Consider the following 26,318-nt stretch of genomic DNA (forward strand, 5'->3'; position numbering starts at 1 on the left):
CACACACACACTGCCTACCTCTCACAGATGCAGAGGGTGCTCGTAATTGCGTTTAGGAGTCGTGGGTGAGGAACTAAAGTTCTGAATTAACGTGTAGCATCCGTTACTCTGTCTCACTTAGTGTACAGTCTCTGTCGTACTGCTAGAACAGTAACACTATGATTAGCGGTTAGGGAACTAGCTTGTGTGTCATATGATGTAAAGTCTTTAGCTGTAAGCTAGATGCACCGAGTGTTGAAATGATCATGTATCATTACAACAAGAAACTGGTTGAAATGCCACCATCACATAAAACTGGTTGAAATGCCACCATCACATAAAACTGGGTGAAATGCCACCATCACATAAAACTGGTTGAAATGACGTCATTATAAAAGACTGGTTGAAAATACGTCATTACAACTAGAAACCGGTCAAAATGATGTCATTACGAGGTCATTTTAATTAAGTATTTGCCCTTTGGGAAAACCTAGGGATTATGGTCCAGTGTTCTATCATTATGAAAGGTCATTGATCATTCTCAGAGAAGTGGTTTTGGATGTATGAAAAGTAGCACAAGAAAAGTAGAATGAGAATTATTGGTTATAGCTGATGCTGTTTTCTCTCTCTCTCTCTCTCTCTCTCTCTCTCTCTCTCTCTCTCGTGTCTCTCTCTCTCGTCTCTCTCTCTCTGTCTCTCTCTCTCTCTTGTCTCTCTCTGTCTCTCTCTCTCTCTCTCTCTCTCTCTGTGTCTCTCTCTGTCTGTCTCACTGTCACTCTCTCTCTCTCTGTCTTTCTCTGTCTCTCTCGCTGTCTCTGTCTCTCTCTGTCTCTGTCACTCTGTCTCTCTGTCTCTGTCACTTTGTCTCTCTCTCTCTGTCACTGTCTCTCTGCCTCTGTCACTCTGTCTCTGTCTCTCTGTCGCTCTCTCTGTCTCTCTGTCACCGTCTCTGTCTCTGTCTCTGTCACCGTCTCTGTCTCTGTCTCTCTCTCTCTCTCTCTCTGTCTCTGTCTCTGTCTCTCTCTCTCTGTCCCTCTCTGTCTCTCTGTCTCTCTGTCTCTCTCTGTCTCTCTGTCTCTCTCTCTCTGTCTCTCTCTCTCTCTCTCTCTCTGTCTCTCTCTGTCTCTCTGTCTCTCTCTCTCTCTCTCTCTCTCTCTCTCTCTCTCTCTCTCTCTGTCTCTGTCTCTGTCTCTGTCTCTCTGTCTCTGTCTCTGCGAAGAAAAAGGACCAACAAAAACAAGACGGAAAATAGCAATTATCTCCCTATTCCTGGACATTGCAGTAAACATGGATAATTGTGGATAGGCCTGGCCCCGGTAACGGTAACCGTTACAGCCACCGTACCACCACCACCTCACCCTCCCTCCTCAACAAGATTAATGAAACTTCCATTGCTTTTAATTAGCACAGCTGTGGTCATCAATTATAACCCCTTCTACCCCCCCACTCTCCCCAAATACAAATATTGTTATATTTGGCGGAAATTCTTGATTTATATTATTGTGGTAGCCGGCGGAGTGAGATGAATGGGCCCGCATCATGGCCGTTGGCAGGGAGATGAAGAGGGGGAGGAGATGGGGGGAGAGGAGGGAGGGTAATAAGATCAGCTGCAGGAGGAGAGTGTTGTATCGTGTGAGATGGAGGGAGAGTGAGAGCCGACTGATGCAGCGGAGTACATACACTGAATGGACAACACATTAGGAACACCTGCTCTTTCCATTTATTTATTTTATTTAACTGGGCAAGTCAGTTAAGAACAAATTATTATTTACAATGACGGCCTGCCAAAAGGTCTCCTGTGGGGATGGGGCCTGGGATTAAAAATACAAATCAATTAAATAAAAATATAGAACAAAACACACACGACAAAAGAGACAACACAACACTACATAAAGAGAGATCTAAGACGACAACACAGCATGGCAGCAACACATGACAACAACATGGTAGCAGCACAACATGGTACAAAAATTGCTGGGCACAAACAGCACAAAGGGCAAGAAGGTAGAGACCATGATACATCACGCAAAGCAGCCACAACTGTCAGTAAGAGTGTCCATGACAGACTGACCAGGTGAATCCAGGTGAACGCGATGATCCTTTATTGATGTCACCTGTTAAATCCACTTCAATCAGTGTAAATGAAGGGGAAGAGACAGGTTAAAGAAGGATTTTATAGCCTTGACACTTGAGACATGGATTTGTGTGACTAAATATTTAAGTGCCTTTGAACGGGGTATGGTAGTAGGTGCCAGGTGCACTGGCTTGACTGTGTCAAGAACTGCAACGCTGCTGGGTTTTTCACGCTCAACAGTTTCCGTATCAAGAGTGGTCAGCAGCCAAAGGACATCCAGACTAGAGGTCGACCGATTAATCGGAATGGCCGATTTCAAGTTTTCATAACAATCGGTAATCGGTATTTTTGGCCACCGATTTGCCGATTTAAAATAAAAAAAATAAAAAATATAAAATAAAATAAAATAAAATTTTTAAATGTACGTTTTGAATTTTTTATTATTTATTTATTTTATTATTTTATTATTGTATTTTTTAAATTATAAAAAAAAAATTATAACTATTTTTAACTAGGCAAGTCAGTTAATGACGCCCTACGAATGGTGGGTTAACTGCCTTGTTCAGGGGCAGAACGACAGATTTGTACCTTGTCAGCTTGGGGATTCAATCTTGCAACCTTACGGTTAACTAGTCCAACGCTCTAACCACCTGCTTTACATTGCACTCCACGAGGAGCCTGCCTGTTACGTGAATGCAGTAAGAAGCCAAGGTAAGTTGCTAGCTAGCATTAAACTTATCTTATAAAAAACAATCAATCAATCATAATCGCTAGTTAACTACACATGGTTGATGATATTACTAGTTTATCTAGCCTGTCCTGCGTTGCATATAATCGATGCGGTGCGCATTCGCGAAAAAGGACTGTCATTGCTCCAACTTGTACCTAACCATAAACATCAATGTCTTTCTTAAAATCAATACACAAGTATATATTTTTAAACCTCCATATTTAGTTAATATTGCCTGCTAACATGAATTTCTTTTAACTAGGGAAAATGTGTCACCTCTGCAACAGAGTCAGGGTATATGCAGCAGTTTAGGCCGCCTGGCTCGTTGCGAACTGTGTGAATACTATTTCTTCCTAACAAAGACAGCCAACTTCGCCTAACGGGGGATGATTTAACAAAAGCGCAATTGCGAAGAAAGCACAATCGTTGCACGACTGTACCTAACCATAAACATCAATGCCTTTCTTAAAATCAGTACACAGAAGTATATATTTTTAAACCTGCATATTTAGCTAAAAGAAATCCAGGTTAGCAGGCAATACTAACCAGGTGAAATTGTGTCACTTCTCTTCTGTTCATTGCACGCAGAGTCAGGGTATATGCAACAGTTTGGGCCGCCTGGCTCGTTGCGAACTAATTAGCCTGAATTTTACGTACTTATGACATAACATTGAAGGTTGTGCAATGTAACAGGAATATTTAGACTTATGGATGACACCCGTTAGATAAAATACGGAACGGTTCCGTATTTCACTGAAAGAATAAACGTGATAGTTTCCGGATTCGACCATATTAATGACCTAAGGCTCGTGTTTCTGTGTGTTATTATGTTATAATTAAGTCTATGATTTGATAGAGCAGTCTGACTGCGCGATGGTAGGCACCAGCAGGCTCGTAAGCATTCATTCAAACAGCACTTTCGTGCGTTTTGCCAGCAGCCCTCCGCAATGCATTGCGCTGTTTATGACTTCAAGCCTGTCAACTCCCAAGATTAGGCTGGTGTAACCGATGTGAAATGGCTAGCTAGTTAGAGGGTGCGCGCTAATAGCGTTTCAAACGTCATTCGCTCTGAGACTTGGGAGTGGTTGTTCCCCTTGCTCTACATGGGTAACGCTGCTTCGAGGGTGGCTGTTGTCGATGTGTTCCTGGTTTGAGCCCAGGTAGGAGCGAGGAGAGGGACGGAAGCTATACTGTTACACTGGCAATACTAAAGTGCCTATAAGAACATCCAATAGTCAAAGGTATATGAAATACAAATCGTATAGAGAGAAATAGTCCTATAATTCCTATAATAACTACAACCTAAAACTTCTTACCTGGAAATATTGAAGACTCATGTTAAAAGGAACCACCAGCTTTCATATGTTCTGAGCAAGGAACTTAAATGTTAGCTTTCTTACATGGCACATAATGCACTTTTACTTTCTTCTCCAACACTTTGTTTTTGCATTATTTAAACCAAATTGAACATGTTTCATTATTTATTTGAGGCTAAATTGATTTTATTGATGTATTATATTAAGTTAAAATAAGTGTTCATTCAGTATTGTTGTAATTGTCATTATTACAAATACATTGCTTAAAAAAACGGCCGATTAATATGCATCGGCTTTTTTGGCCCTCCAATAATCGGTATCGGCGTTGAAAAATCATAATCGTTCGACCTCTAAACCAGAGAACTTGACACAACTGTGGGAAGCATTGTAATGAACATGGGTCAGCATCTCTGTGGAACGCTTTTGACACCTTGTAGAGTGCATGCTCCGACGAATTGAGGCTGTTCTGAGGCCAAAAGGGGGTGCAGCTCAATATTAGGAAGGTGTTCCTAAAGTTTTGTCCACTCAGCGTAGAAGTGTGTATGTGTTTCGTCAGTGTCTTACATCAAGAGTGGCTTGAGTGTACACTACTTTTGAGTGTCAGCCATAATACAAACGATTTGTGTAAATCATTTACCCAAATCATCAACTACGATTGCCAACTGAAATTGTCAGTAACATATGCGAAAGATCCACCGCAAATAAAGCAACGCATTTGGATCATATCTAAGCCCTCATTGGGCTAGTTAGCTGAATGATTAATTGACGTATACGGACTTCCTTATCTGCTCAGCATCAACTTATGCGTTCCCCATCTCTCTGTACAGTGTGCTGTACATTCTCCTCAGTCCTATCCATCCCTTGCCGACTTAGTTTTCCCTTGCCAGTTCAGTAAAACCCTAAATACAGTCCCTTACCATGGGAACGACTGAAGCTGGGGCTCCCTGGCTTTCTGTCTCTCAGGCTGCGTCACAAAACCGTATCCCGTTCCTATAGCACTGCTTTTGACCAGAGCTGTGTGGGCCCTGGTCAAAATTAGTGCACTAATGTGGGGAATAGGGTGCGGTTTGGGACACGAGCCTTTGTCTCTGTGCTGTGCTGCCCTGGTGTGTGGCGTTCAGCTTAGCACAGCTGGCCCGTCCCTGTGTTAACGAATGGAGAAACGGGCCAGTGGAGCCGCGGCTTTGCTAACCCGGGCCAGCTACAGGCAGAAAGAAAAACACGCGTCACCGTGTATCTATCCACCGCTCTCCCAGTTTCCATTTCAAATGGAACTTTATGACTCTGGCATTTTTCCTTCTTCTCTCCTCTTCCCCAGGCTTGCTCTTTCCCCCCGCCGTGTCCGTTGCATCCGATTGGAGTCAGCAAGCGTGATGTGTTAGCACAGGGAGTTTCTGTGCACGTTGAGCTGTAGACAGAGATAGAATCTCTCCAACGTCATACTGGTTCTCTCGCTCTCTGACAACGGTGCTATGGAATGGTGGTATCTCTGTATTTCTGACGCTCTCTTCTTCAGAGTATTGGTGAAATGTGTTCTAGTGATTGATGGGGAGGCAGGGAGATGGGCTCTGTTCTTCAACCTGGCTGTTTGTGGTGGAAGTGTGTGTGTTGGGTTTGTCCACCAGCCACCAGCCACCATTTGCCCTCTTGACTCCAGTGTGAGATCTGGGATGGGAAGATATTTCATGAGCGCACGCACGCACACACACACACGCACGCCCCACACACGCTCCACACACACGCCCCACGCCCCTACATCCACCAACCCACAGAATGCAGTGCAGAAATAATGTTTTAAATGCAATCATTGTCAGGCCCAAACAATGTCATTTATCAAGGGAGCGTTTTGGACTGTATAATAAGTTTCACATTATTAATACCATTTTTCATCCTCTGTCAGGCCTGTCTGATTTATGGCGTGCGTGTGATCTAAGGTGATCATTGAATTAGAATTCCAGTAATAAGAGCGGGAGGAGAGAGAGAGAGAGAGAGAGAGAGAGAGAGAGAAAGAAGACCAGGTCTTTACTTCTGCACACACACACACACACACACACACACACACACAGCCAACCCTCCCAACCTGTTATGCTTTTGCTGTTTTGCCACGAAGCAAATTTGCTAAACAACTGTTGGGGGGGGGGGCCCTTGTTAATTAGATAAGGGATAAAGCTCATTATTTAAAATGATATTGAGCCAAAAGTAAATATGGGTGGCCCCGTTAGAGGGCTCATAATGAGCCAGGATGGGGATGGGCCTTCGGTACAGCAGAACACAATGATTTACAGCTGGATGCTCTTTGATGTATAGACTTTACCTTTTTATTAAGTGAGTGTCGTCACGGTCCCCGGCTCACTCATTTCCCTCTGTGTGTAATCAAAATCCATAGCCAGACCCCCCCCCCCACCACCACCCCCCACCAACCTCCCGGCTCCTACAGCCTTCCCAGATTCCATATCCAGGAAATCTCGTCTTTTTATGCAAAACAAGGGTCTAGGTTATATGTTCAGTTGACGAAAAAAAAAAAAAAAAAATAGAAACACAAATTCCTTTCAGATAATTCGAGGGGCAATAAAGAAAGTAGTCGATCATTTCTTTAATATTGGATCGAGGGTCTAACGGTAACAAGTCAATCTTTGTGCGTTATTAGCCGCTCTCTCTCTCTCTCGTTCTATTGCATTAGCTTGTCTGTCTGGGGTGTGTGATCTCTGTCATACATCATCCTCTTTGATTTCTGTCAGAGAGTGACTTTCTCTTCAGGCTGTAATCAGGTTGTGGAGTCTACCTCTGGTTAAAGACTCGAACACTTCAAACAGGAAGGGAGCAGGCAGCGGCATTCCTAAATGGCAGCCTAATCCCCATGTAGTGCACTACTTTTGACCAAGGGCCAATATGGATCTGGTCAAAAGTGGTGCACTGTGTAGGGTTTAGGGTGCCGTTCTGGGACACACCCAGTGTTGCCGTGTTGCTACCGTTGTTGACTCCAGCCCACGGGATGCTCTTTAACGCTACCTCTCTCCCTCTCTCCGTAGCATTACCAGGGGGATTTACGACGGAGTTTCACTGTTTTCCTTAAAAGATAATTACATTCATCGTCCCGTTTCTCTTGCTTTCCTTCCTCCTTCTGTGTACCTGAGAGCCGGCACAATCGCGGCGGGAAAACATCAATATTTTGCCGGCACTACTGCTGGCAGGTGAGCTTAATGAAATTCTAGGAGTGTAATTTTGATTTACGAGCCGCTAATGTGGCCTGATATTAGAGAGAAACAGCACGGATACGGCTGCCTTGTGCTGTATTGAAGGGCTATCTGACGCCCCTATAAAGAGCATTGTGTCTTTAAGGCTTTTGGCTGAGTTATTGTCGCCGATATTCATATCCATAGTAATTCTTCGCCGCGACGCAATTTAGTACCGGCAATATATAAATACGGAGATAATAGTTCATTTGGGTGGGGATCCTCAGATTGCAGAGGCTTTAAATAGCAAAAAGTTTGGACTAGGAAGCATCTGGAGGCTTTTTTAAGTGCTGCTGATGGGTACTGAGGGAGGCCTCTGACCTCATGTCGTCACACAAATCAGGAGTAGGGTGGCTTTTCTGTCTTGTTGGTTACCGGCCAAGGATGCCAGTGGGTTGCATTTTCGGCGCTTGATTTGTGATTTTGTGATGAAATGTTTTGAGTTATGGTCCGGTTTTCATTAAAGTCATCACAGCCATAAATGTATTGAATCTGGAAAGACCCCCCCCCACACACACGCGCGTACGTACGCATTTATCTTTCAAACATCTCTTTTCAATCCTTTCTTTGTTCTTTGCTGGATCTCAAGTTGTATGGTCAGCTGTGTGTGAGTGTGTGTGTGTGTGTGTGTGTGTGCGCACTGAGCTATGGCTCATAATAAAAACAGGCAATAACAGGGACACCTCACTGGGACTTAGCCTTTTCTCTCCCCCCCCCCCACCCACACAGCCCTCCTTCCCCCTAAGTTATGGGCTGAATAACCACGGAACAATATTAAGATAACATTTCCTGATTGTTTGCCGGGCAACGAGGCTCCTTCACCTCGCTTTCATCACGTCCACCATGTTCATTAAATTGACAATTTGTATTTGCCCCATAGCGGGAGAAACAGGAGCTGAACTGATGCCTCTTTCATTCATTATTTCATTATCTTTTCTTCCCCCTTTCGGGATTGAAGGTAAATATAAATCCGCAGTAGCATCTCTGTGGTGCTGGGGTCTTGTTTGTATTGCAGCCATACTGTGTGTGTGTGTTGTGTGTGTACGTATGTATGCACTAGCCCTCTCTCTCTCTCTCTCTCTCTCTCTCTCTCTCTCTCTCTCTCTCTCTCTCTCTCTCTCTCAGAGGAGGCCTTATGACGTTAACATGTGGAATACAAAAGAAATCGTTCCTGTGGACTTTTCACACATCGTTATGGTACTCAAGACTCCTGCCCCCCCCCCCCCCCCGATATCAAGCTGCCTCACGCTACGGAAACAGGAGATAGACTCCTGCTCCTATGAGTCAAACCAGCTCGTACAAGCCAAGGGTCACGCCGGGCTACTTACTTAACACCGCTGTGGTACGAGGTGTGTCCACTGAAGGCGTTGCAGTGGTCGACATGCAGAACACCCACCTAGCCACAGTGTTGGGAGGTAGATGACTGCTCATTTGAATGGGAAACAAGCTCCGTCCAGCCAGCTGATTTGATTACCTTCAAAGCCCATTGGACCATAGACTGCTACAGTCTTGGAAAGCATGTGCAGGGCACGAGAGTGATGGTGTCTAGTCTTGCTATCGTTCAACCTGGGAACGAGCTTGTCGTCAGTTGACTTTGTGTACACTAATGGAAAATAACGGAACCAGGGCTCTGTACTCAGGAAAGTCACCTAAAGGAATCTAATATCTTCCTTTTTTCTTTTTTTTCTTTTTTTTTTAAACAAACACTCCCTTTAATTTGGTTTCAATCGACTCCCGCAGAAGAAATCTTCTGGCCTCATGCATGCACACACACACACACACGTTTTGACCCCAGTCGGCTGAGTTTAAAGTTATCCTCTGTCTTCGACTCGTAATGTCTGGGACAGCTCAAGGCCAAATTACTTAATCTTCATTTTGCTAATTTAGTCTGGATTTAAGCTGCCGGGCTGACGAAGTGCAGAGTGATTTAGTCTGTAAACAGAGAGAGAGAGAGAGAGACTGAAAGACAGAGAGAAAGCTAGAGAGAAAAAGACAGGGAGAGAAATAGAGAGAGAACGAGACAAACTGAGAAAGAGAGAGAAAAAGAGAGAGCGAAGGAGAGAGGCCTGCCAGTTGATGATCCACACTGAGCGCTGTCATGTTTCTCCCTCTAGGTTATCTTTCGCCGCCACACACACACTTATTTTCCACGTGAAAATCCTCTCCTGACAGTTGCATATCAGATGGACTCTCTCTCTCTTCCCTCCCCATCCCCCCTTCACTAAATAAACCACAGTCTTCATTTTGAAGTTGTCTGTTTGTGTCAGTTTGGCTGGAAGGGAGAGTTGGCCTCTCTCTCCCTCTGAAGTGTGAGAATATGGCAGAGAGTTTTTTGGTCAACCTAACGTGAGGGAAAGGGAGGGACCTCTGGAGCGGTCTCCACAGTACTTCACAGCATCTTGACTTATTTAGGAAAGATATGACTGGTCAGTTTTGTGCCACACGTGTCCTGTTGTGTCTAATAAGTCAAATAGGGTTAGTGGAAGTAAGTTACTGAACACACACACACACACACACACACACACACACACACACACACACACACACACACTCCTATCCCAGTGACCACCTTGCCACATGGGGGCGGTAGTGCAGAGAGGCTTCACATGGGCTTCCTTTGCCATCAGTGGAAGTGTATCCTGCAAGATCCGCACAATGTATGTGTGAGAAGTATGGTGATGAATGACAGTATAGGAATGAAGACGGGAGCTTACAGGGAAGAGGCCCACCTGGCTATTTGAATAAATCTGCATGGGATGCCAATCATTTAGCTGCTTCAGGATCAGAGGAAAGGGAGGGAGGGAGGGAGGGATTGTGTGTGTGTGTGTGTGTGTGTGTGTGTGTGTGTGTGTGTGTGTGTGTGTGTGTGTGTGTGTGTGTGTGTGTGTGTGTGGACAAGAATAGTAAACCAAAAAAATGTTGACCAGCTATTGTTAAGTGTTAAGGTTAGGAGCTAGGGTTAGTTTTAGGGTTAGAAGCTAGGGTTAGTTTTAGGGTTAGGAGATAGGGTTAATTTTAGGGTTAGGAGCTAGGGTTCATTTTAGGGTTAGGAGCTAGGGTTAATTTTAGGGTTTGAATGAGTGTTAAGGTTAGAATTTAGGGTTAGGAGCTAGGTTTAGTTTTAGGGTTAGGAGCTAGGGTTAGTTTTAGGGTTAGGAGCTAGGTTTAGTTTTAGGGTTAGGAGCTAGGGTTAGTTTTAGGGTTAGGAGCTAGGGTTAGTTTTAGGGTTAGGAGCTAGGGTTAGTTTTAGGGTTAGTTTTAGGGTTTGAATGAGTGTTAAGGTTAGAATTTAGGGTTAGGAGCTAGGGTTAGTTTTAGGGTTAGGAGCTAGGGTTAGTTTTAGGGTTAGGAGCTAGGGTTAGTTTTAGGGTTTGAATGAGTATTAAGGTTAGAATTTAGGGTTAGTTTTAGGGTTAGGAGCTAGGGTTAGGAGCTAGGGTTAGTTTTAGGGTTAGGAGCTAGGGTTAGTTTTAGGGTTAGGAGCTAGGGTTAGGGTTAGGGTTAGGAGCTAGGGTTAGTTTTAGGGTTTGGGCTCCTGAGTGGCGGAAGCGGTCTAAGGCACTGCATCTCAGTGCAAGAGGCATCACTACAGTCCCCGGTTCGAATCCAGGCTGCATCACATCTGGCTGTGATTGGGAGTCCCGTAGGGCGGCGCACAATTAACCCAGCGTCATCCAGGTTTGGCCGGAGTAGGCCGTCATTGTAAATAAGAATTTGTTCTTAACTGACTTGCCTAGTTAAATAAATACAATAAAATAGGGTTAAGGGCTAGGGTTAAGGTTAGGTTTTCGGGTTAAGATTAGGGGTTAAAGAAAATAGTATTTTGAATGGGACTGACTTGTGTGTCCCCACAAAGTTAGTTGTACAATACTGTGTGTGTGTGTGTGTGTGTGTGTGTGTGTGTGTGTGTGTGTGTGTGTGTGTGTGTGTGTGTGTGTGTGAATACCAACACACTCCTTGTCATCGTGTGTGTGTGAATACCAACACACTCCTTGTCATCATGTGTAATTGAGATCTAGAGTGCCTGTTAACTTCCTACAAGTGGAAACCTGATGAACAGCAACCACAACAAAAATAAATACAACTCTAATTATATCTAACAAATAGGAGAAAGGTCTCCTGTTTCTTACCCCTCTCTCGTCCTCTTTTCCTCTTCATCTCTCCCTCTCATCCTCTTTTCATCTCTCTCTCTCTCTCTCTCTCTCTCTCTCTCTCTCTCTCTCTCTCTCTCTCTCTCTCTCTCTCTCTCTCTCTCTCTCTCTCTCTCTCTCGCTCTCTCTCTCCCTCTCTCGCTCTCTCTCTCCCTCTCTCTCTCTCTCTCTCTCTCTCTCTCTCTCTCTCTCTCTCTCTCTCTCTCTCTCTCTCTCTCTCCCTCTGTCTCTCCCTCTGTCTCTGGCCTGCTTTGCCTCGCTCTTGACTGTTTAGAGGTGGTAGGCTCTATGCATATGCATAGGGGCTAGACTGTGGATCGTGATGACAAGATCAAAGAGCTCCATCTGATCTGGTGAAAACAGACGCAATACCTCCTCTCATCCATACAAAACCCCCACTGATCAGTCTACTGCAAACACCATTCCTCCTCAACTCAGCCTCGCACACGTACGCACTCACACACACAGAGAGAAAGAGGCAGGCAGAAAAAGAGGCCCATGTTAAGGCCTAGCGCTGAAACTGCGCCCCGCGGTAAACAACGGCCCCGTTGAGCTCATAAAACGGGAGTATTGTGCATAATGTTACACAGTAAAAGACAGCATTTCTTCACTCATCTTTTTTTACCTCTCCCACGGCGGGGGACTGGCTGTTCCAGGAATACTAGAGAGAGAGAGGGAAGGAGAAACAGACATGGACATATATTTATCGCCAGGATAAGGTCTTTGGCAAATCACGGCATGGAGCGAATGAATGGGAGGATTTTGAAGATGCCTGCGAGATTAGGCCAAGGTGATATAGCCACTTTTTTTAGAATATGTGTTTGAGTGCTCGTGGTAAAGGATGTTGAAGCTGCCGTTTCCTAAGACTGGGATGATAGTGGGACGTGACAAGCGTATCTGTGTGCGAGATAGATTCATCACCCTTTGAATGTAGAATGATATACACTACCGTTCAAACGTTTGGGGTCACTTAGAAATGTCCGTTTTTGTAAGAAAAGCAAATGTTTTTGTCCATTAAAATAACAGCAAATTCATCAGAAATACAGTGTAAACATTGTTAATGTTGTAAATTGCTATTGTAGCTGGAAACGTCTGATTTTTAATGGAATATCTACATAGGCGTACAGAGGCCCATTATCAGCAACCATCACTCCTGTGTTCCATCCAATGGCACGTTGTGTTAGCTAATCCAAGTGTATCATTTTAAAAGGCTAATTGATCATTAGAAAACCCATTTCTAAGTGACCCCAAACTTTTGAACGGTAGTGTATAAGTCAAGCATGTGTGTGTCCCTGTCTCTCTCTCTTCTCTCTCTCTTACTCCCCACTCTCTTTCTGTCTCCACCTCTCTGTCCATCTCCCTCTCTCTCTCTCCCTCACTCCTGACACTCTCTGTCACACTCTCCATTCTCTCTCCCTCTCCTTCTCCCCCTTTCTATCATTCTACCCCTCCTTCTCCCCCCCCCTCTCTCCACAAGGAAAACATATGAGTTTGAATTATTGATTTGGACACATGCTCCACGTTGCTAGAAGTCATTATTTGTTCAGGTGAGTGTCAACATGGCGTGCTATGAAACAGATACCAGAGGCATTAAACAACACAATCAAACCTTAAAGACGCCCTCCTCGCTAAAATAACACGCTCTCACGAGTCTCGGCACAAGACAAATGCTCCTGAAAATCTGACTTCGCTTGTTTGTGGCGCACACATTTTTCATTCTCCAGCTAGGGAAAATTCTAGTGGCGGCCTGAAGATGAATTTGTCCGGGTGGGGTTCTATTGTCTTAACTAATGCGTGTTGCTTGTAGCTTAATTAAACAGCTATGAATCTGGGACTGAGCACCCTCGCTCTAACCTGGAAGTATCTAGGCCTGTATAATGCGCCGTTGGCCTCTGTGGAGAAGAGCTCTTTCCCATCGACTGTGTTTCATGTCATCGCACAAAGACTGGCACAAAGGGAGGAGGAACAGAGGGAAAGAGAGATGCAAGGGAGAGATGGTTAGTGAGAAAGGGAAACAGGGTTTTAAGAGATGGACATGAAGAAAGATGAGGAATAACGGAGAAGAGGAGCTAGAGGGATAATGCCAGGTAGGAGGTAAAGTCTGATCTAGCTTTTCATTTAGCCTACAGTATTCCTGTTGGCCCTGACTAAGTGGTGGGAGACCCCTGTACAGGGCAACTCTATTCTCCCCACTTGCCCGTTTTGTGTGTGTGTGTGTGTGAGCGCTGTGTGTGTGTGTGTGTGTGTGTGTGTGTGAGTGCGCGCTGTATGCATGCGCGTGTGTGTGTTTGGACTGTAACAGAATTTCTCCAGTCCTCTGGGCCCTGGCGCAAAGCAGAGAATAAATGGTGGAGGTGGCAGGCCTGGACAGAAAAATCAATGCCTGCTTATACAGACATGACACGCCAGGAGCCCCAGCAATCTCTGTGTGTGTGTGTGTGTGTGTGTGTGTGTGTGTGTGTGTGTGTGTGTGTGTGTGTGTGTGTGTGTGTGTGTGTGTGTTCTCCTACTTCCTCCCTTCCCTACCTTACAGACTTGGGTTTCTACCTTTTACCTCAGCTTTGGGACTAAATAACACTCTCTTCTTTTTTTTCCCTCCCTCCCTCCCTCCCTCCTTCGCAGGAAGTTTGAGTGTGATCTGTGCGACCGGTCGTTCAGTGAGAAGTGGGCTCTGAATAACCACATGAAGCTGCATACGGGGGACAAGCCCCATAAGTGTGCCTGGCCATCCTGCCACTACGCCTTCCTCACCCTGTCTGCCATGAAAGACCACTACAGGACACACACAGGTGAGATGCAACACCCACACACACACACACACATTGTCTACTGTACTGTACTGTACTGTAAACACACACACCTCATGTCACCTATACACAAACCAATACCAATATTTACAGTGAATTACTTCATGTCCATACAGGTGAGACACACCTTCAGGATGTCTACCTACAGTACGTACATATACTGAGAGTAGGAATCAGTCAGAAATTAACAAAGTGCCTGTTTGGTGTGTCCAGACTGTTTGCCTTAGGTGTCAGTCAGTCCGTCAGTCAACCTACTTCTTGACTCCCTTTTAAAGTCAATGCCTAAAGCTAGTGGAAGGCAGGACGGCAGGCACGGGGGCTGGTCTCGGTATGACAGGCTGAGTGAGCGCCAGCAGGAGAACAGTCCATCCGTCACGCGGGCCCCTCTCACGGTGGCAAGGCGCCGCCGACATAATTAGACCTTTTTATTTTCATTTGTTTCCCCGAGAACCGTCGCTCGCCGTCAGCCGGGGCCCGACTGTCACTCTGCTCCAAGCGCCTAGGTGTCACTTGCTGCGACAAGGAGGGTAGGGAGAGAGGGAGAGAGAGAGAGGGGTAGAGAGAGAGGGGTAGAGAGAGAGGGGTAGGGAGAGAGGGGTAGAGAGCGAGGGGTAGGGAGAGAGAGAGCGAGGGGTAGGGAGAGAGAGAGCGAGGGGTAGGGAGAGAGGGGTAGGGAGAGAGAGAGGGGTAGGGAGAGGGAGCGAGGGGTAGGGGGGAGAGAGCGAGGGGTAGGGGGGAGAGAGCGAGGGGTAGGAGGAGAGAGCGAGGGGTAGGAGGAGAGAGCGAGGGGTAGGGAGAGAGAGCGAGGGGTAGGGAGAGGGAGCGAGGGGTAGGGAGAGGGAGCGAGGGGTAGGGGGAGAGAGCGAGGGGCAGGGGGAGAGAGCGAGGGGTAGGGAGAGAGAGCGAGGGAGGGGTAGGGAGAGAGAGAGGGGGAGAGGGACGACAGAGAGAGACTCATGACCCTGATTAGTGACACCCAGAAAGCTAACTCAATTTACAGCTCCATGATGCAACACTTCTATTAATGGGCAGATGGGGACGGGGTGACAGAGGTAGACATTGGCGTTTCATTGCAATCCCATTCCAGCACACTGGCGGGCTGACGTACTCTAAAATATGATCGGCGTGTGTGATCTGTTTGAACGTTGTAAATGGGCTCCTTCACAAGGGTAAGCTGCAATACTAATAAAATAAGTAGGAAACTAAAAGTTGAACCAATCATTCTCGGTGACATGTAGCTGGAGATCTCTGTTACGTGTCTGGGGTGGGTTGTGTGTATAGCAGGCAGGATGAGGACAGATCACTGGTGAGGGGTGTTGAGGAACATAGCGCGTGTCAACATCGATACCCAAGATAATGTCGCACCCAAGATCATGTCGCGCAGCAAGATAATGTAGCGCAACAATTAAGGTGTGTAAATAGTTGGTAGCCGCACTATTATGTGGTGCAAATAGTGTTTGAGATATGCGACAGCCCTAATCATGAAATGGAATTCTGTCTTTTAAATAGTGTATGTTCTCAGTCCTGTTGCATTTGAATATTTTCCGTTGTGACGAGAGACCATGAGTGCTACCTTTTCTCTGACTGGGACTGTGACGTGAGCAGCCGCCGTGAGGGACTTCCTGCTTTTCCTCTGTGTGTGAACACCTCCCGCTCCTGGGCCTGCAATCATGTCCCCAACTGGATTCATTGTTCTGGGCCTGATTTGTGTGTTTTCTATGTTAATCACTCTCCTCACACCCCCAGTGTCTGAGCTGAGGAGGAAGAGGAGGAGGAGGAGGAGGAGGGGGTTAGGAGGAGGGGAGGTAGCGTCAGCCGCCAGGGTCATTTGTAACGGCTGATGAATGAGCGACTCAAATAAATAAATAAATCAAACATGTCCCAACCTGCCCCAGCCCTTTCCCCCGCCCCTCCGCAGAGGGACCGGCAGTGCCGTTTGCCGCGACAGGGCCACAATTGATTTCCTCATTGCCTCAGTTTGTCGCTTAATCTGGCGATATGCTGATAAATCTTCGCACTTTGTCAATTAATTTCCCTGAGAAATGAGGCCCAAAATGGCGTGCACATCAATACGGCGGGCGGATTCTGTGTCAAAAATTAAGCGGTAGAATTAATTGCCCTCCCAACCGCAACCCTGCTAAAACATAACTAATGAGGGAGGCAATTATAGCTGCATGCAGACTCCTCCGGGGTTATTTAAAACACAGATATTGGCGTCGGGCACCCAGACACGCATATATCAAATCAAATCAAATGTTATTTGTCAAACGCTTCGTAAACAACAGGTGTAGACTAAAAAATGAAATGCTTACTTACGGGCCCTTCCCAACAACGTAGAGCGAGAGAGAAAATGGAGAAATGAGTAATAACACATAATAAGAAAAGTATTAATAAATACACAATGAGTAACGATAACTTGGCTATATACACGGGGCACCAGTATCGGGTCGGTGTGCAGGGGTCCGAGGTAATATGTACAGTACATGTAACTAGGAATAAACTGACCAGGCAACAGGATAGATAATAAACAGTAGCAGTGTATGTGATTCAAACACACACACACACACACACACACACACACACACACACACACACACACACACACGCAGGTGCAAATAGAGGTGGTATATTTTTATTTCAAAGTACTTTTTAGTAAGCCTTGCAATAAGTGGATTTATTTTGTTAGGGTTAGAGGAAGTACCAGAAGAGAAAGACCAAAGAATAGTATTGAACTGATGAAATGACGCAAAGTTATGTGAGAGATTTAACTGGCCACTGTGTGTGTGTGTGTGTGTGTGTGTGTGTGTGTGTGTGTGTGTGTGTGTGTGTGTGTGTGTGTGTGTGTGTGTGTGTGTGCGTCTGGGTGTAATCTGGGTTGCGTTTTGTGTATGAATGTGTGTTTGTCTGATCTGTGCGTCTCCGTGAGCGAGTTGTGATTGTGTGTGTGTACGGGCCCTGTGCTCAGTATCTTTAGCCTGCTGGATCCCCTGGTGTTGACAGGGCCCCGTCACTGCCCGGTCCCCCACCAACGCCATCCTCCCCTCGGCCCTCACAGGGCTCACCGCCATCGAACGGCAGATGAAAAGCACACGTAATATATCGCCGGCGTTTCCACTAAAATAATAATTGTGGCGGCTGGGCGCGGGAATCGATGGCTATGGATTTTTTCGTAGTGGGGTCTTGTAGCATGGGGCATAATGAGAGATGGAAGGGCGACGGGTGGAATACGGGGGATGATGGGAAAGAGGGGGCTGTTTTTCTGATAGGAACTGAGGAGGAGGCAGACCTAACGCTCCCCTAACACTCTGCTAACGTTCCCCTAACGTTGCCCTGAAGATTTCAATGCTGACAAGGAGAAAGAGAGGAAGAAGGGCAATTTTAAAAGCCCAAAGATTTTATCATTCCAGAATGAACAAATAGGAATCCTCTATAGCTAAGGAAAGAGCACCTGTTTAAGACTGGTGGTTTTCTCATCTTAAGTGGCACTGCGTTAGAACACTCCACACAGTCGAGTGGCTTTAAATGGGTGTAATACGAGGCTCCTCTCTCTCTGTGGATTCAATAAAAGCTGTTATACGAAGTGAAAAACACTACTTTCCCTCTGCATGAAGTTATCGCCTCGATGCATTATCAATGCACAGTGAAAGTTAAAACTTTGGGATTGAGACGAGCAGTTACGTGACAGTGATTTTGTGTGTGTGTGTGTGTGTGTGCTTGCGTGTGCTCTTGTGTGCATGGGTTCGCGCTAGCGTGCATGTCCTGCAAGTGTCCGTGTGTGTGTCTGCGTGTGTGCATGCATGCCTGTGTGTGTGCTACTGTACCCACATGAAAAATGTATATTTTGCGGATAATACTGCAGAATTTACTATAGTATTCTGCAGTATACGGCAACATTATATAGTAAGTACTACACATGATCGAGGGATACTACAGTGTGTAGTATAGTATTCTACAGTATATAGTTTACTACAGAACTCTATAGTAAGTACTGTAGTATTCTATAGTAAACTGTGGTATTTTTTTCATGTGGGTAACTACAGCATGTGCCTTCTGTCCTGCAGGCAGACAGGCCAGAGCTCTGCAGACTAATCAGAGGTCTTCCCTGCTGAGTGGAGCTGGTGTAATTAACAACAGGCAACAACAGACACAGCACCATACTAAGCCTCTGTCATATATCACTGTATTAACACCTGTAGGTCTAAGCTAAAAAATCAGCTGTTTTATCACATACACCAGATAGGTGTATACACCAGATAGCCGTAGTAGTACGGCGCCCCTGGAGCAAATTAGGGTTTAAGTGCCTTGCTCAAGGACACGTCGACAGATTTTTTTTTAGTTTGACGGCTCGGGTATTTGAACCAGCAAACTTTTGGTTACTGGCCCAACTCTCTAACCGCTAGGCTACCTGTCGCCTAACATAAGGAATTGTTTTACGATGGTCATAAAATGTATAATTTTGCCAGTTGATTTTTAATATTAGGATCCCTGTAGGTCTAAAATATATATATATATATATATATATATATATATATATATATATACAAAAATGATTTGATAAAACATTGAATTAGGCATTTACTGTGAAAGCCCATAGAAATGAATTGAATAACACATTTATTAGTACATGGCAAAACAGGTGGTCAAAACATGTATCATAAGGAATAAGGTTTTGAAGTGTCTGTCCTATATCTGAGAGATATAAGAAAACTCAACTTTTGTTTGACCCATGTTTGGTCACATTATTAGTGGCACATTTTTACCCCCTATGCACTTTTTTGCATTTTTACAGCCCGATACTGGGTTACCTTCAGATGACTCCCCTGGAGCTTGTGTGCGTCGTAGAGCAGAACAACCAACACCTTTGAAAGGAAAGTCTCCCCTTTCCATATTCGTGACATATTAGGTTCGGTCTGGACAGTCGGTTTTGTGAGAAGACCTCTTTGAAATGAGGACGTCCGTGACAGGGAGTTCAGACAACTGCCGTAAAGCTTGTTGATGTCGCAGAGCCAAACAACCAACACCGTTTTAAACATCTGTTATACTGGGTATGGACCATCACCTGGGTCCTGTTCAGTAGAGAGGAAACATTTTGAAGTATAAAAGAGGATGTACATTCTGAACTGGACAAAATGTTTTGTTGTCTGTTGCGAAACGTTTTGCATGTCTTGCAAATAAATACTCATACTGATGATCCAGTGTCCTGTCATGTTTGTGTTGCGATCAGTCTGCCTACACCTCTTTCTCCTCCTGCTGTGTTTGTGCTGGGAGAGAGAGGGAGGGAGAGACAGACAGAGAGACAGACAGAGAGACAGACAGAGAGACAGACAGAGAGACAGACAGAGAGACAGACAGAGAGACAGACAGAGAGAGAGACAGAGACCAGGCTGTTAATGACAGAGAGCCAGATGCAGGAAGAGAGAAGAAGCACACTGTGTAGTAAAAAACCCGCTGGAGTGATCAGCTCAGCCCCATCTGGAAGGCATCGGACAGAAATGAAGTTGTACAAAACCATCCCATTGATAATAAAGCTAATTTTTATGGCTCTGACAAGTATGTAATTATGTTCAGCGGTGCTTTTCAGATTTGATCACAGTCAATAAACCACACTGGCAATTTCCGTCCCATTTCCGTCCCATTTGACATATTTACACGGATACATATGATTGGAGGAATTAGTTAACTGTGAGAGCCTTGATGGTTATACACTAGTGATCTGTGACTTTTCCCTCCGCTTTCATCTGTTAATGAACTGTCTGTCTGTCTGTCTGTCTGTCTGTCTGTCTGTCTGTCTGTCTGTCTGTCTGTCTGTCTGTCTGTCTGTCTGTCGAGTGATGTTGTCCCTACTCCTTCTTCCTCTGTTGACGCCGTAATGTTTTCTGACCCCCTCATTCCTGCCCCCTACAGGAGAGAAGTCCTTCCTGTGCGATCTCTGTGGTTTTGCGGGTGGCACGCGACACGCCCTCACCAAACATCGCCGCCAACACACAGGTGAGCCGCACGACCCTAGAGCTGCACACATCCAGCGTCTGACACACACACACACACAGTCTGACATGTTTGCTGTCGGTGATAGACATGTGTAGCAGTATGGATTACTGAATCTGCGATTTTTTTAATTTAGGTTATCATTTCACCATGTCATTCTATCGCTTAGGAAAATTGCATTTTTCAGATATGCCGTCAATAACAAGTGCTTTTTGGAAATTGGGAAAGTGAAACAAATCCTGTTAACCGTTCGTCTGGCAGGCGCCCAAGGATCAAGCATCCCGTTATAAATATTCATTTAGATATTCATAATTTGGATTTTTTTTTTGCTGTCGCATTTTGACAGTCATTTACATTTACCCAACACTCTTACTTTTTGTCCTCTCTTGTCAAGTGTCAATTCCAATAAATACATCTCAACAATCTATTGTCGGACACACGGTCCAGACTACAGGTGTCTACAGGTGTCATCAGTGAGTGTCTCTTTTTCAGATCAGACCTGGGTTCAAATAGGATTTGAAGTCCTTTCAAATGCTTTAGAAGACTGGGTCTCAACTGGTTTTGCCTCGCGACCAAAATTGAACCAGGTTGTCTCAGTTGCGACCCAATATTCGCATCGCGGAAAAGAATCGGCATAATACAATATCTGTAAAAAAAAAAAAATTATGCTATGTTAGTAAATGTAGCAAATATATGACAAGGGAACAACATTCCCAGTTCTTTCATTGACAATAATAACAATTCTCCCATATTTTTGATGAAGAATGTTAATAAATTCACTGGTTTGAGACCACAAAATCAACCAAAAATAAAGCTGCTAATGGCTCTATGTTGAAAATACTGTGATTGAAGAAAAACGTTTGAGATTCAATTATATCAACAAAGCAAATGGTTCATTAGAAGTTCTACACACTTTCTACCTGGTTTAAGTTCAGAGTGGTGTTTTTTTTCCACGTAAAAAGTTATGTATTTTTTCACTCAGACACCCTTGACCCGCTGACAATCGCTGCTTTAGGTGGCCTTGATTGAGCTTTCCTGGCACAATTGAATTACTGGAATAGTTGCAAAATTGCGACTGCTCAACAGTATTTGAAAGATTTCAACTACTTTCCTACTAGCACTGACTTTGCTAATAACTATTTTGTTTAGGGACTATGATTGTGATATGTTGTTGTCTCATCTAGCTATGTTAAGATGAATGGACTAATGTAAGTCGCTCTGGATAAGAGCGTCTGCTAAATGATTCATATGTTAAATGTAAAGGCCTGTGTTAGTGAGCTTCCACTTGAGACGGACAGTGATTCTGTATTTCTCTCTGTCCGTCTTCCTGTCCGCCCGTCCTTATCTTCCCTGTCTGTCTGTCTGTCCCCAAGGAGAACGGCCCTTCAAGTGTAAGCTGTGCGGCTTCGCCTCCACCACCCAGTCCCACTTGACCCGCCACAAGCGCGTGCACACAGGGGAGAAGCCCTACCGATGCCCCTGGTGCGACTACAGGTACCGGCTCATTGGGCTCGCCAACGCATGGAAGGACAGATGGCAGGGGTTGATGGGCAGGAGGACTGTGGGTTTAATCACACACGCGCGCACGCACACACACTCTGATCTCCCATCAGACCTGTGTCATCAGTAGGCTCCAGCATCCAGCCGCTGGCAGGTCTCTGTCATTAAAACACCATCACAGACCATCAGTAATTACACAGGAAATTGTCGGTGAAATTGGAAAAACTTTTGGCAACGTTGCACTTCTCCATCTCGCAACTCTTCATCTTCTTCATCCTCTTCCTCCCCCCTCTCAGGTGTGGTGGAAGTGCGAAAGGAATTTTCCCGGCGTCGGTTTTAGAGAAACTAAAATGACATGGACAGGCTGTTTGTTGTGGCTTGCTCTATAAGGATATGTTAGGCTGTTGGAATTGGAATTTACTGTTCAGATACTTGTCTGAAAAACAGAAGAAATACTCAAAAAAACTGAGATGTTCCAATCTAGGTTAATATCTTTAGGAACTTCAGAGGGAGAAATACCCCCCAAAAGCTCAATATTCCTAAACATTAATGGGACCACAATACCAATTGCCATTCTTTGTTCTTTACCATAGTTTAGAAACACTTTGGCTACAAGTTACTCTACCATGGTGAAGCTTGTCTTCTGCAGAAAGGCAATGGTTTAGCATGTGAGGTGTCATATTTCACTTATTTATACGCATTTTGCACTCAATTCACATCCTATTTATCCAGGAAGAGTAGTATTTGACGTTTAAAAGCACCGTGGGGAGGCAACAGAGGGAACCGGACCAACTGTTCTTCTAGCTGATTCCAAATGATCGTTACAGATTGTGGCAAATTAAACAGCAAATTAGAAGACCAATTAACATTTTTGTTTTGGCCCCCGTGGGTACGGAGGGCCGAGGGAGGGGCTGGAGAGGTTAGCAGCTCGCAACCCCTGCTGGGTTCCTAATGTGTGTAGGAGGAATAGAACACGGCCAGGCAGTCATGAGGGGCCTTACTCTGTGCTCCGCTCTTCCACCCTGAATACATTTGTAAACCTCCAATGGCTCAGTGCCTCAATTGTTCAATGACTTCACACAAATAAGGATGTGCTAGTCAAGGCACTGTCAACATTTGACCGTGAACAGGATATCTCATGATATATAGAATTTGATATACCATTATAATGCATGCGACTTATAAATTATATTATATTTCTAATTATATCGTAATACATTTACTATACTGAACAAAAATATAAACGCAAAATGCAACAATTTCAAAAATGTTACCGAGTGACAGTTCATAAAAGGAAATCAGTCATTTGAAATAAATTCATTAGGCCCTAATGTATGGATTTTACATGACTAGGCAGGGGCACAGCGATGGATGGGCCTCGGAGGGCAAAGGCCCACCGACTGGGGAGCCAGGCCCAGCCAATCAGAGTGAGTTTTTCCCCCAAAAATACCTTTATTACAGACATAAATACTCCTCAGTTGTGTGAGAAAACTGCACAGTGGCCTTTTATTGTCCCCAGCACAAGGTGCACCTATGTAATAATCATGCTGTTCAATCAGCTTCTTGATATGCCACTCCTGTCAGGGCAAAGGAGAAATGCTCACTAACAGGGATGTAAAGAAATTTGTGCACAACATTTGAGAGAAATAAGCTTTTTGTGCGTATGGAAAATTTCAGAGATCTTTTATTTCCGCTCATGAAACCAACACTTTACATGTTGTGTTTATATTTTTGTTTCGTATATATTGTGTAATATCATATTGGTATAAAATAGTAGATGTGTCGCTGACATCTATGAAATCTTCAATGCAACTTCTTTACCTTATCCTCAAATTAATGTGAAATAGAACTTTTTGTGTTGTATTATTTAAAGTTCAAACAATTATGGTTGGAAGATGCAGGTAATTACTGTCAGACATTATTAATAGTCATATTTCAAAGGGATAACTGGCATATACATTCTCAAAGGCTATCTTACAATGATATATACCTATTTTTGCAGTCCAAAACCTCAGGCTATACCTCATTATGACTATTGTTCTCAATGAATAGACACTCATTATAGCTACCAAGGCATCATGATTGGCATAATTGATATCCTCCCTTTAATACTTTATATCAACATCCTCTGTATGCATATTTTCAATCTGCCTGCCTGCGAAAATAGCTACTTTGTGCTAATTCGCGCTAACTTTTGACGACGCGGGGCCGGTGACCCTGTGAAGTGTTGGGAGAAGCGGGAGAGCAAGGCGTGGATGAGCGTTAATGATGTCTAGGCCGTCTCTCTTTGCCGTCGCAGATGCCTACCTCCATTCTTAAAACACAAAGACGCACATTTAAATCCACCGCTAACGAAAAGCCTCAATTACCAGCCTCATTACCGATGCAGTCGCCGACGAAGAAAATATGGAAATGTTTTAGAAAAAAAAAAAAAAAGACGGAGCGAATTGCGACGATATCTCGGCAGCGGGGTTGATTCCCATGTCGCTGCTCACGGACGTGGATAAAGTTGAAAGGCGGCCGTTGGTCTAATTAATATTGGCTATCGTAGGAGGACTATGTGGGCCTTTCTCTTAGCCTGACACCTGCTGACTCCTAAATGCACATGATGCTGTTTTAATATGACAATTACGCCATTACCATATCTGAGAGATAGAAGCGCTCCCCCGGGATCCCACCCTCACACTGTTCTTTAGAACCGTTTCATATCGGACTCTGAATGGATGCATTTATTCCACTGGCCTGGAATAAGAAATCAGTTAATTTGTCTTGAATTAAAATGAAATGTTTTTTTGATTTTTTTATATTTTTTTAACGATTTATGATTATTCTTATTATTTTCCTGACAGTGACCGAGGACTTCTCTATCTGAAGGAAAGTTTTGAAATAACTTTTAAGTGGTCGAGGAAAATTCTGAATTGAATTTATCGGATAGGTACTTGCTGGATAGTATTTATTGCTACTGTTTGTGTGCTTTACTCACTGTAGGCGGCCTTACACCATGATTTGTCAAGTTATTGAAAAGGTTATTTACTTTATTTGTGATGTTGATATTATTAGGCTTAGGTTGTGGAGTCTTGGTCTGTAAAAAGGAGGAGGCGCATCCTGTATGGCTTTTAGCATTAGGTGGAGGGTAGTTACATGCCTGTGTGCAATCCCTATCCACTTACCCAGGGTCTTAATGGAGCTGTTACTGTACTGAGTACAGATAGACATGACATGGTAAAAAAAAAAAGAGTTGTCCCATTCCTGGAGCTCTAAGGAGAACACCTCACATTTTACCCTACCCAACGCAAATGGCTTCATGGAGGGCCATTTCACCATTCACCAGCAGGTGTTTTGATGTATTTATGTGTAAAACACAAAAGGGGCGGGTCCTCTGCATAGTTCTGAGGACATCTTTATATTATGAAGTCCTGTAAAGCAAATGGAGCGGGGGGGCAGGACTGCTAAGACCCTTGATGGAGAGAGGTGTCTCGGCAAAAAGTGAAAACAAATTCTACCCTTGCCTGGCGAGAGCCATGGTACCCGTGAGCCTTTATTGTCCCAGCCAAGGTGATAAGGGAGAAGGGATTGCATATTATACTGTCCGAGAATGTCAGCCCGAGACCAAGCACGAGTGCCTCATCCATCACGCATGATGCTGTGTGTGTGTGTGTGCGTGCGTGCGTATGAAAGTGCCGCGGCTCCTGCACTGCACGTGCTTGCGTGATGTGGTAGCCGTTGTATCTATTGGTGGGGGTTGTGCGTGTGTGTGTGTGTGTGTGTGTGTGTGTGTGTGTGTGTGTGTGTGTGTGTGTGTGTGTGTGTGTGTGTGTGTGTGTGTCCCCTCAGCCCCAGTCCAGGCCTGTGTGCGTGGTGTCCCAGGGCAGGTTTAGATAGGGCCTGAGACCTGAGGCCTGAGACCTGAGACCTGCACACTTAAATCAGAGGGACTCTGTGACTCCCTGAGCTGACATCATTACAGCCAGCGCCCAGCATTAGCTTACTGCATGACTACTGCCTACAGCCCTGCATGTCTACACACACGTCAATACTACACACCTACACTGGTCCTGTATGGCTCAGCTGGTGTTAGCAACACCAAGTCGTAAGTTCAATTCCCACACGGATCATACACACAGTTCAAAATGTATTTACTGCACTGCAAGTCACTTGGGATAAAATGCTAAGTGGTATAATATACCACTTTTACACCTATTTATTTTATTTAACCTTTATTTAACTAGGTAAGTCAGTTAAGAACAAATTCTTATTTTCAATGACGGCCTAGGAACAGTGGGTTAACTGCCTTGTTCAGGGGCAGAACGACAGATTTTTACCTTGTCAGATCGTGGATTTGATCTTACAGCCTTTCGGTTACTAGTCCAACGCTCTAACCACTAGGCTACCTGCCACCCCACTGTAGCACAGCCACAGGAGCCACATGGGCATCCACAGGCAGAGGCATAGAGAGGGGTAGTATTTTCTGTTACTTTTACTTGAGCTCCGTTTTGAAAATCCTCAGCCCCCAGAATCACGTCTAGTAGCTGGCCAGTGGATA

The 26,318-nt window shown here is 44.7% G+C and overlaps 1 protein-coding gene across 2 annotated transcripts in view; it reads left to right on the forward strand.

The window, feature by feature from the left end:
* The window catches only part of LOC106583495 (zinc finger protein 407), a 174,645-nt gene that overhangs the window by 93,780 nt on the left and 54,547 nt on the right, over positions 1-26,318 (forward strand). For both annotated transcript variants that reach the window (XM_014167742.2, XM_014167750.2), the window contains exons 5-7: positions 14,106-14,272; positions 20,195-20,278; positions 21,649-21,769. In XM_014167742.2, the coding sequence (XP_014023217.2) occupies positions 14,106-14,272; positions 20,195-20,278; positions 21,649-21,769 (372 nt within the window). The remainder of the gene's footprint in view (positions 1-14,105; positions 14,273-20,194; positions 20,279-21,648; positions 21,770-26,318) is intronic.

This window comes from Salmo salar, chromosome ssa02, assembly GCF_905237065.1.
Source record: "Salmo salar chromosome ssa02, Ssal_v3.1, whole genome shotgun sequence".
NCBI lineage: Eukaryota > Metazoa > Chordata > Actinopteri > Salmoniformes > Salmonidae > Salmo > Salmo salar.